Consider the following 12,510-nt stretch of genomic DNA (forward strand, 5'->3'; position numbering starts at 1 on the left):
AACATCGGTTTTTCTCATACCACCTTCATGATTTTTCGCATATCCCCAATACCATCTGTCCTACTTTTGTTATTATGTATTTTTTATTTAACACAATGTTTTCCCTCTTGTTTTAAAATAAAATTGTTTATTTATTTATTTTTGGCTGTGTTGGGTCTTCATTGCTGCGCACAGACTTTTCTCTAGTTGCGGTGAGCAGGGGCTACTCTTCGTTGCCGTGTGCAGGCTTCTCATTGTGGTGGCTTCTCTTGTCGAGGAGCATGGGCTCTAGGCACATGGGCTTCAGTAGTTGTGGTTCACGGACTCAGTAGTTGTGGCTTGCGGGCTCAGTAGTTGTGCCTCGTGGGCTCTAGAGCGCAGGTTCAGTAGTTATGACAAACGGGCTTAGTTGCTCCACGGCATGTGGGATCTTCCCGGACCAGGGCTCAAACCCGTGTCCCCTGCATTGGCAGGCAGATTCTCAACCGCTGTGCCACCAGGAAGTCCCCACAATGTCTTCCTTCTTACGCAGATTTACTTTTAAAGGAGAATTTATAGAAATTAAAAACCCATTTCACTGACCATAAAACGTGGCTACTGTAAAAATTAACATGATGAAAAAAAAGTGCTGTTCTTTTTTTTTCTTATGGGAGATTACTAACTGTTAAAGACATGGCAATACTAAGATGCAGCTTTCTCCCTGACACAATCAGAAGGACTGAAAATCTCTGAATGATTCCTCACTTTGTGCTTCATTATTACTTAAAGCCACAACTGGGTCAATCAAAAATCACCCCACCTATCATTCAGACCCTTCTGTCATATTGCATGATTACTAACACTTTTCACTTGGCATTTATTATGCTCAACTTTGATTGGTTAATTACACATTTATGTCTATATTTCATCCCAGTGTCTTATTTCTCTTTATATCCTCCCTGGTTTTTACATTGATACTTATACAGAATATAGCCTTAATATAGTCTCTTGTTGAGTCTAATAAAAGCTTTTTTTTTTTTTTTTTTTTTTTTTGCGGTACGGGGGCCTCTCACTATTGTGGCCTCTCCCCTTGCAGAGCACAGACTCTGGACGCGCAGGCTCAGCGGCCATGGCTCACGGGCCCAGCCGCTCTGCGGCATGTGAGATCTTCCCGGACCGGGGCACGAACCCGCGTCCCCTGCATCGGCAGGCAGACTCTCAACCACTGCGCCACCAGGGAAGCCCTAATAAAAGCTTTGAAACAACTTGATCAGAAGAACCTGTTCCTCCAGACTTCAAGATATTTTTAAAATAGATAGGTGAGAGAGGATATTCAGGAGTTCTTCTGGTTCCTCTTTTCCTCAGCCCTTCTGATTTCCCATAGATATGTACCTCATCTATCTCATCCAGGCCACCACAGCTGAATATTAAGGATGTCCTTTTTTCTATGTGAACTACATCCAACTAAGAAGAGGGCCCAATACAAGAAATGTGTACATTTTATGCATGAACTATACCAGAAGCAAACACTCTAATTTATGTGAAATAAAGACCAAATAAAACCAGAAGAAAACTGAATGTGTGATTTATTATATTTAAGATTGGTCTATAAGGCTTAAATATGTCTGTCATAATTAACAGTAAGTGAATGCAACTTTACAAAATCAGTATTTCAATACAGTACAGGACTAAATGTAGCAACTGTGCATTGAAAACTTGATATTTCCTCAATGCAAATATCAAATGTGCAGCACCATTTAGAAGCTTCCACTAAAAATGCAAAAGCCGCAGTAATTATTACAAGCTCTACTCAGAACACAAGACTACCTATATCAAGCGTTAGGGGAAAACAGTGGAGTCATTCAGGCGTAATATGTCGGATTTGGTACAGGATTAAAATACTAACTTTTTTTAATGTCCTGGTTTCAAATTAATAAATACAAAAATAATATAAAAATATACACCAGTTGATAAGCCTGCACCTCAGAGGATCAGAAGGTTAAATCTCGCTCTCATATGTGTGCAGGTATGTCTTTAGTGTCAGAATTTCTGGATAGCTGCGGCTGGTCTTGCGGAAGAAATCCAGACTGGTAAGATGTTCAATGTCCCGCACCCGAGCCGTGTGCATCTTTATAAGCTCTTCTACCCATTTTGACTCATCCTCTGAGCTCTGCAACGGAAAGGGAGTACAGAGTCAGAATTTTCCAAAGGAGTTTCTCTACACGGTCCGTTTGCTCCACGTCCACAAATGACCTCTACATACTCCTGCACCCAAAGCCAAGGCGTGTTATTCCTTCCTGGCCTCCCCGCCTCTCTCCCTCAGTGCTGCTGGCAATGGGCCACAAATACTGGCCCTTGGCTGTGAACATTTTCAACAGCAATTAGCTGTACCAAATAAACCAGATGTGTGGTACGAAACGGCATTTGATGCAATATGTTCTCCTAACATAAATCAAAATTGGGAAAACCAAAGGCCCCGGAGAATTCAGTGATGTGTTTCTTTCCCCTGCTGTCAAATTGCAATGAGAAGTACAGAGCATGAGGAATTAGGAATGCTCCTCTGCCTCCCAAGGAAAGGAAAGAGCTTGTGCCCAATGCACAAAATGATGTGTGTGAATTTCTAGTCCTTCAGAAGAATGTGCTAGATCAAGGACATCATCTGTTGGACGGCAGTGAATCGATATTTGAATGAGTTCGACTCTGCGCAGCTCAGCTGATACACCTGCACTTTGGGGCCCAAGAGGCCTGAGTTGGAATCACAACTCTTCCACTGCCTGGCTGTGAGACCTTGCTGAAGCTGCTTGACCTCTCTAGGCCTCAGTTTCTTCATTCGTTCATAAGAATAATAATGCTTACTTCAGCTCCCTGGGAAGGAGGAAGGAGAGGAAGGAAGAAGGGGAGAAAAATGAGTAAAGTAAGGAAACAACATCATGGGTTTTCCCATGATGGGAAGGAAGGAAATCACTTTCTGTCTTAACTACTTGCCAAAAATTGCCTCACTGGCACAAATTCGAGATGAAAGACATTTAAATGTCCCACACTAAGCAATTTATTTCACATCTAAGTAGAAACAAAAAGGCAGTGCAGATAAAGCAGTCCTTTACATTTAAAAAATACCTTCTTTCACTTTTGAGGGAACTTGAGAGAAGGAACGAGATCCGAGAACCTTGAGAATATGGAGAAACGTCTACCTTCGTCAGTAGACATGGGGCAGGAGGGTCTTGGCCAATAATTTTATTCCCAAATGCCTCCGGAATTGCAATGGCTTCCAAAAGTCTTTCTACAAGTCGAAGGGTAGCTGTGAGTCCCAGGGCTGAGAATGTTCAGGCATGCCCTTGCCCAAGTCTTTGACTGCAAGTGGTCTCAATGAACGACCCATCAAAGCCCAAGAACCTGCACTGGGTTTTCTCAGAAAGCTCCAACCCACACGGACCTGGACAGGGCGCTCCAGCAGCTTGTGCCAGTGCTAAATATGTACAGGAGGGTGTTGGTTCAGAAAACTGATGCCTGGCCATCCCAGGCAAAATGAAGAAACAGGAAGAAATTGCTTTGCAGGCTGGGGGAAATAAGGATTTTAACCCTCCACGCCCCACCCTCCTAACCCAAGCTAACCAAGATCTCTGCGAGTCATAGGAAAGAACAGGCCTAAATATAACTCTACCCACAACGGTACTGACCACTCCTCAGTGTGACCATATAATTAACGAAGTAGGAGGTCTCCAAATGGGTCGGGACCCCCTCAGAGTAAGCAGAGTAAGCATGAAGTGATATTTTCGGGAGAATTTTCATATTCGACTCATTTATTTGATTTTTCAATGGTCAGTAAATCTAATGTTTCCTTTGTAAATGTAAGTCATTTGAATGTGTGAACAAGAGATGAAAAGATTTTTCCTAATTTAAATAATGGCTAGCCGGGATTATACGAATTTGGGGGAAAATCTGTCTTTGGCTATTTCTTTCCTTGGGAAGTGATTTGCCAATTTCATTTGAGGGGCATTCTCTTCTGGTTCTCACAGGCTAAAATCCAGCCTCCAGTTAGTCAAAATACTGGGCTATGTTACACATGAAGAAAATGCCTTCTGCCTCTTGCTAGCAATCCACAGAAGTATTTGCGGCAGGAGACTCTAGTACAAAATGCAAAACTAATAAAAGTCGAATAAAAGTTCATGTGCTCCAAGAGAGGAAAAGAAAAACTTTAAAAATAAATTTAAAAAATAAATAACTTTACACATTAATGCAAACGAAAGCACAGTCCAGGAACTTGCTTAGTGTTTTTCTTGCTATGGACATTTATCCTTCACCTGCCTTTTCTCCCTAACTTCCTCCCAAGTGAATTTGTGAATTCAAGTCCCAGAAGTCTTAAGGTGGACTTTAAGGCAAGGACAGGTGTCTGCGTAGGCAGGGGGTTCTTCAATAAGAGGCATGCTGGCCTTGAACTCTATAAGAAATACCCCTAAGCTCTGTGCAAAGAGGAAGATGTATGAGGACATCAGTGGATTTCGTCAGCTGTAACATCGGGGTGAATAAAGAACTGCCTCTGAGCTGAGTTCAGAACAACGTTTTTCAAACTCCTGCATCACCAAATTCCCCTAATGACAGGGAAACGTGACCATACATCCCCCAGGAACTGAGGTGTCTCTTAAATGGCCTACTTTAAGTCTGAAATGTCTTTGTAGTCTCTGCCTTATCTTAAACATGTATGGCAATTTTGAATTTAACTCCATAAAATATGTGTTTCCTTTTTTACAAAAATTTTACCTCCCCACAACAAGATTTTAGTAAAACTGAAGTTCAAAAAAGTACATCATGCTATCCAGAGGCATTACATCCCTCTCGGGTATGCCATTACCTAGTCTCGTGGGCTGCGAACAATCAAAATTGAGAGAGTCGAGCCAATTAATTGAGGACAGCTCCTCTCTCACTTGAAGTTCCCTTGCTTCTCCACCTCCCATCCAATTATTTCTAAGATCTTATTTATCCTTCCAGTACAGTACTGCTGCCTTCCACCTTCCTTTAGAAATTTCCAAGACCACACCCAGTTCAAATTCTGTTCCCTCAATCCTGGGAATCTTGCCAAAGACCTTTGAGGACCATGCTTGATCCCCTCCAATTCAAATTTATGTCCCCAAAACAGAGTCTACAATGTTGTTCTTATGCGTAAACATTTTCCGTGGTTATCTAATGTCTGTGCAATGAGAAAAAAGTCTTAAGGCCCCAAGCTTCCACTATAGAAATCTGATAAATTTGAAAAAGGATGGGCTTTTGGAATCAGAGGCCTTGAATCTAAAGTTCTACTTTTCTACTGACGAACCAGTAACCGTGTTACATACTTTTTCTTTATGAGCTACAGGTTTCTCAAGAGTTAATAAAAGGGGAGGGGGAGGAACTCATATATATCTGCCTAATAGGGTAATGAGATGTTCAGAAGTAATGAATGAGAGGACCTGCACAGTACTTGGATAGTAACATGGACTCAATCAATGATAACTACTACTACTATGGCCACCATGACTACTACCACGACTACTTTTACTTTAAATCTGATTCCGTGCAAACTTGAAAACCTTACCTCCCACTATGATCCTCATTTCCAATATTCTAGCCAACTTAATTAGCTTTTTCAGCCATATTTCAATTTTTTGTCTGCACCTGTTATTTTGTTTTGGATGGTCATAGCTTCAATCTTCACCTGTAATTGAAGCCATAGCCCCAAAGCTGCCTTGTCCGCGAAGCTGAAAATCTCTGTTGAAGCTATTCTTAAGGGTCTTTGCCTTTTAGTGAAGCAATTTCTGTGCTTGTTTCATTTACTTTCCCCCTTGAAGGCTGCCTGGAGTGTGACTATGTTAAACACGCCATCATTCTTCCCAGGGTACCTTACATAATTAAGGAATTTGAGTACTGCTTCTTGACTAAAAATCTTCCTCTGTAGATTTTATCTCCTATTCTATTACATAAACAAAAGCATAGACACTATTACTTCTAAAATCAACCTTGGAGCACAGGATTTCCATCACATTAAAGAAACCTGGAGTAATCATGTGATTTGTCCCTGAGTGCAGCATTACTACAGAGCCAGGAGCACAGAGCACGGATCCTGTCTGCCTTCCTGAGGCTTTTTTGCCGCGCCATCCTCCTTTCACGTTGGAATAAGTGAATCAAGAGTCATCTGTGCTATTTAAGAATGGGGTGACCTGTTACATCTGCCCTCATAACTAGTAGCAAATGAAACTCTGATTTGTAAAGTATATATTCCTGTGTGTATGTCTTTTTTAAAAAGTTTTTATGAATGAAATTTTCAAACATCCACAAAAGTGGAGCGAATGATACAATGAGCTCCTGAGAACTCTTCCCTCATTTCAGTAATTACCAAAATTGTGTTACTTTTCACTTTTTACAAAATATCTATGTCTTTTGCAAATTGGAAAACATGTGGGCACTTCTATCATTTGCCAAAATCAAACACAGAAATAGAACAACATTAAATGCACACACATCCCACACACCCCTATGCTGAAAAATAAAAAGCCATTAGAGCACAAAGTTCCCAAGTGTTATGCAAAGTTTCCTTTGGGTCCTTTCTAAAGATCCAATTTGTATACCCATTTGTGTAGTGCAAATGTTTTATGATAAGTATGTCCTAGTTCAAGGCTGGGAATATAAATTAAGACACCAAGATGAATTCTGTCAGCAAATCCTAAAGGACACTGTTCTTGAACTCACATTGCAGCTTTCATCATTGTCTGGTCTGTGAGGAAGGATGAATGAGGAGACAGAGAGGGGGCCGTCACACTTGTCGGCGGGCTGGGTGAAATCCAGGCAGCTGGTGATGATGCTGTAGTAGTGAGTTGGAACAGGAATAGAACTGCCTTCCACATACCTGAAACAGGAAGGCAAAATCAAACTATAGCCGAGGTAGTAGCTTTCTTTTTTGAATGGTGGCCAGAGAATATTGCCCAAGTCACTAAAATTAAATTTCACTCAATGGAGTCATTTTTCACTTACAGGTGTTAACCCACTTCTGTATCTTTGAATACCATGTTTTCAATGCCTGGAATCTCCTCTTTCTCTCAACCTGGTAGACTGAAAAAGATACTCCAGACAAAGAAAACAGCTTGAACCAATTCTCAGAGGTGGGACATAATGCATAGGTCAGTGGAGTAGAAATGTAAGTCTGGAAGAGTCGATAAAAGCCAAAGTAAGGGGGGCTCTGAGTGCCAAAGTTGTAGAGTTTGGGCATTATTTTTCAGGCAGTAATGCTCCACTGAAGGTTTCTGTGCTAGGAAGTGCCATTATGAGATCCATGTTTCAGGAAAATAACTTTCATAGACTTGTATAAAATGGACCAGAGGCAGAAAACACAGGAGCTAGGAGAGTGATAGCCCTTCCAGCCACAGTGAGATCCTGAACTTGGTACGGTTGGTACAGAGAATTCATTTACTAAAGAAAATTCTAAGAACTGAGTGCTACTGATGAGTTACAAAAGTAGAAAAAGTTATTTTGAGTAGAGCATAGTATAGAAATTCATAATTCCTTACCTGGTTTTCTATTACCTTAATTTTAATCATTTCAAAAGATTGAAATTATAATTGAACTAACAGTATAACTTGGGCTAAAAACTATGACAATAGTCAGCAATAAAATAAATGTACAAGTAGGATAAAATTTCTCTTATGGATGACTGGAAAGGGGGTAGGATAACACCTATTTTATTAGTTATATATATGGAAAAAATTAGCATTTTATGTCTGTCGATCACAATGAAACCCTCTCATATTTTGTGTTGCTCTCTAATTGTTTCATGCATGTATAAAATTAAATGAAGAGGGCTTCCCTGGTGGTGCCGTGGTTAAGAATCTGCCTGCCAATGCAGGGGACACGGGTTGGAGTCCTGGTCCGGGAAGGTCCCACGTGCCGCAGAGCAACTAAGCCCATGTGCCACAACTACTGAGCCTGCGCTCTAGAGCCCGCAAGCCACAACTACTGAGCCCGTGTGCCACAACTACTGAAGCCCGCGTGCCTAGAGCCCGTGCTCCGCCACAAGAGAAGGCACCACAATGAGAAGCTCTCACACCGAAACGAAGAGTAGCTCCCGCTTGCCACAACTAGAGAAAGCCTGCATGCAGCAACGAAGATCCAACGCAGCCAAAAATAAAATTTTTTAAAAATTTTAAAAGAGTTCTTCAAATATTAGGTATATCAGCTCCTTTAAAAAAATTAAATGATGACCTATTATGAATTTGTTGTATTTATATCTTCTTACTTTCTCCACCAGACTGTAAGTTCCTTATAAACAGAGTATGCCTCATCCTTTTATATCCCTAATAGCACCACAGAGAGGGATAGAAATGAGATTTGACCAAAGTTTATATGTAATTTCCTATTGAAATGTACTGACTCAGAAAACCTAAGGAATGCTAAAAGTCCCCCCCAAATAGTGAACACAAGTGAAAATTATCATCTTCCCACTAAAGAGTTGTTGAAGAATAAAGTTAAAAAATTTCTAATCTTTTGATACATTTTCTTTCATGAAAATGAAAAGTGCATTTATTTATCACAAATCCTAATTCCTTTCCAACCACCAATGCCTCGTTTAATCACAGGTCCAAAAGAACTGAAGAAATCACAAGGAGATTCGAAGAGCAACAGGTTTAAGAGGTATCAGCTCTTCTCTAGTACGTGAATATTTGAAAAATATTCTTGAGTGAGATCTTGGAATTTAAAAGCACACGTTGCGTGGGAATGAAAAGCTTACTGTTTGATTTTGTCTTGTGTGTCATGTAAGCCATCGTAGTCATAGTCAAAAATTGGTCCACTTATCACATTAACTCCATTTCTTTCTGAAGCATATTTCTTCACCAGAACCCTTTGGAAATAATTCCAGACTCCTGTACAAAAACAAAATCAGTTCTCCGTAAACAAAACTCCTTGCTTTGGCCAAATTCTCTCTTGGATGCATTAAACAAGCCAAATGTCACAAGCCAAGAAACAGTAGATCTGTTGTGATTCTTAAGAGCAATCCATCCTAAAGCATTAGCTGTGGGTGTGTCATTTATGAACCGGCCAAGAGAAAGATACGGAGACAATGGTAGAGGAGTTTAACGTAGCCCAACCAGTCAGGGAAGGATTTACAGGTGAAATGGTTACTAGGCTGAGATCTGAAGGACAAGTGGGTGTTTCTGAGGCAAAGAGGTGGAGACAACATTCCAGGCAGAGAATAGTATGTGCAACAGGGGAAGTATGGTGTTTGTGGGAAATTGAAAAAAGGCTTTAATCTACTTTCTCTTCTTTCACATGTCATAGATGCGCTAATTCTCAAGTTTATGTCTCTAGCCCTAACCTTTCCAGGCAACTCCAGACATGCTACCCAACCAGCCCTCTCATGGTACATTTGAAAACCTAATAATCATATCTAACAAAAAATTATCCAAACAGAATTCTTGACTTTTCTTCCACTCCTGATCCAACTCTTGGCTTCTCCATCATAGCCAGTGGCACTCGCATTCACCCCGATGTTCAGGTCAAAATCTTAGGATTCATCCCTGACTTCTCTCCTTACTTCATATGCATGTGAACAAGTCCTGTTAGTGCTACCTCTAAAATACATCCCAGTCTTCCAAATCTGACCACTCCTCACAATTTTCACTGCATCCACCCTGGTCCAAGTCACTATCCTCTTTGCAATGAACTACCACAAAAGACTACTTGGCACCTTGGGAGAAACTCTTCCTTCCCCGTAGCCCATTCTCTTTGGAGTAGCCAAATGGATCCTTTTACACTATAAATGTGATTGTATCACATTTCCACAACACCCACCTCTAACACTCCAGATGATTTCTCACTGTAATTAAAATAAAATCCCAACTTTCCACCATGGCCCTTGCCTCCCTCCATGACTTTTCCTCCTATTCCTTTCCCCCTCAGGTACATGCCTTTCTTCCTGTCCCCCAACTCACTAAACTTGTTTCAGAGTAAGATTTTGCATATGCTTTTCCCTTCATCTGGAAAACACGTCCCCTGACTAGGCATGCCTAGTTTCTCCTCCGCTATTCATTTCTCACTTTCATGGTCATCCTCTAGAGAGGATTTCCTTGGCCTCGCTAGCTCCAATTTACACGATAGTCAATCACAGGGGAAGGAGAGGGGCAGAATGGAAAAGGGAAAAGGCAAAAGAAGGGAATAACAGAAGAGGACAGGAAAGGCAAACCAAAGAAGTTGGCTCTAACATGTTAGATTTAACTTACCATGCTCTATTCTACATCGGGGTTTTGAGGTTCAGGCTGTTATCATTTTTTACCTCCCCTTATTAGAAAATGCTTGGGCATTTTTCCCATAGTGCTTCAACTGCTGATCCTCTATTCTAAATGAGAAAGACAGAGCAGCCCACCAGAGCCAAAATACCATGGATAATTATTTGCAATAAAGAAATGAGGACAGTGGGGAAGAAGTTCAAATGTTAACTTAAGCGTAAAAATTGGAGAGCCATAGAGGGAAAGAAATAACAATGAGAACAGTCAAAAGGCCAAACCCGCAGAAATGTGGCATGCAAGAAAACCATTCCCCTAGTGAAGAAGGACAGTGGGCCCTCTGTGAAAGGCCTTTGGCCACACCAGCCTCAGGGTGGTACCGTGTGCTTCCTTCATTGCTGCTTGGTCAAAAAGGCATCAGTAAAGGATAAAGAAATCCAGGAAACCCTGATTTGTGGAAATTCAATGAAGCTGCATTCCATGTAATATTAGGACAAATGGATCTACGGGGGTTTGTGAAACCTTTCTCAGCTGGGGCTGAGAACAAACGAGGAAACCTCCTTTTAAAAGCATACTTTAATTTTTCACTCATAGGCAAGAGATTCTACCTTTGAATAAGCCTTTATTTACTAAATTAGGACATCAAATAAACATTTTTTTTTTCTCTAAACCGTGTTGGCCATTTCACCAATGTCAAGTTGAGGAGGCTCGGCTCTGTAGATGACATTCCACCATCTCGTGTCCTATTTTGAGACTTTATTTCAGCCCTGAGAGTCATGTAACACAGCCCAATACTCCTTTAGAAAGTGGAGTTATGTAGAAGTGTTTCCTTTTCCTACCTTTCCTATAAGCATATATGTCTGCTCACTGTAAATAAACTAAAGGGAGGTCAAAGCTACTCTATAATGCTTTCTCTGTCTTTGAATACATGGATGGTTGGATGGATGGAGGGATGCATGGATGGATGGAATATGGATGGATAGGCAAATGAATGAACTCTTTGTTAGCAGAAATAGAAAATGGATTGTTTTTGTCATTGGACAGTTAAGTTACAAATCCATATAAGCCATAGAAGTCATGCAATCAAATCTCATAATTTTATAAATGACAAGCTAAATGGCATTTCTATGATCACATAGCCAGTGTTCACACTCCAGAGATCAGAACTCAGTTTTGGGGCTGGGGCTCACTGTGCCTATACCATTCATTTCATCACTATCATCCACAAATATTTATGTCATATACAAAGAAATTATGAGTGTATATAATTTGCACAGCCCTAAAACCTACTGAACTTAATTCTCTGATGATTCAGGAGACCCTTTAAGCTCTTGCTGGGTTTCGGGGTCAACATTCAGAATACATCACCATCCCACTAAAGGAAAAAGGTGTTAGTGGCTTTTACTGTAACATTCTATAAATAAATACAGATGCTGTTAAATGTCAGGTAGCCTCCAAAATACAGAGAAGACTCTTTTAAACCACTGAGCATTGAAATAGAGAGAACACCGGATTAGAAGGAAAGCACAAACTTGGTTTAGCTCAGCTTCTGCCATTCATGGGTCACTTCTTGTGACTTCAATTTCTTAATTATAAACAAGGGATAAAAAAACCCTGCCAAGCTCCCTCACTCACAGATTCATATTTTGGCTTAGCAGTAGAGAATTTACATTAAAGTTCTTCAAAAATTATAAAGGCTAAACACATGAAAGGTATTATTATTATTAAAATGAATAGAGAGGTAGGAAAGGTAAGTGGTAAATTTAGAAACATTTCTTTCCACAAATAATAGTCTACTAGGTAAATATTAGACTTACGTTTGAAAGCAGGATACATTGGAACCATATTGGTTACGAGGAATGCATCATATTTAGTTTCTGGCAGAGAGCTCAGATCTAAACATTGGGAAAACAAATAGTGCCCATTACATAATAAAATCGACATCAATTAAAAAAAGGAATCTTCTAAAATGGTCCAAACAGCATGAAATGCGTGGATCTACCCTTTTATTCCTACTTATCCCATTCTTTATATACCATTTCCTACTTCCCTTCCCACTCAATCTCTTTTCTTCACTCAATAGTTCTCCTTAAAAACATTTTTATGATTCTTTTTCTTCCTACTTAGTCTTGCGTCTACTAAGTATTTTATAAAAGAATTCTTTGATTTTACTGGCATAATTTGGACTTTTAAAAAAATGTCATCAAGGTAATGAGAGAGAATTAAAGGGCTTCATGTATTCTTAAGAGATCACCTCTATAGTATTATGTAAAAGATTTATGTCAATAATTTCCTATTTCACTTTCAG

General features: G+C 40.1%; 1 protein-coding gene across 8 annotated transcripts in view; it reads right to left on the reverse strand.

Moving 5' to 3' along the window:
* Positions 1 to 1,526: 1,526 nt before the first annotated feature.
* Positions 1,527 to 12,510, reverse strand: part of ENPP2 (ectonucleotide pyrophosphatase/phosphodiesterase 2) — a 107,146-nt gene continuing 96,162 nt past the window's right edge. For all 8 annotated transcript variants that reach the window (XM_032610575.1, XM_032610577.1, XM_032610578.1 and 5 more), the window contains 4 exons: positions 12,020 to 12,097; positions 8,711 to 8,843; positions 6,679 to 6,835; positions 1,527 to 2,128 (listed from right to left, as the gene is read on the reverse strand). In XM_032610575.1, coding sequence (XP_032466466.1) covers positions 1,958 to 2,128; positions 6,679 to 6,835; positions 8,711 to 8,843; positions 12,020 to 12,097 — 539 coding nt within the window. In that variant the 3' untranslated portion in view covers positions 1,527 to 1,957. The remainder of the gene's footprint in view (positions 2,129 to 6,678; positions 6,836 to 8,710; positions 8,844 to 12,019; positions 12,098 to 12,510) is intronic.

This window comes from Phocoena sinus, chromosome 17 (genome assembly GCF_008692025.1).
Source record: "Phocoena sinus isolate mPhoSin1 chromosome 17, mPhoSin1.pri, whole genome shotgun sequence".
NCBI lineage: Eukaryota > Metazoa > Chordata > Mammalia > Artiodactyla > Phocoenidae > Phocoena > Phocoena sinus.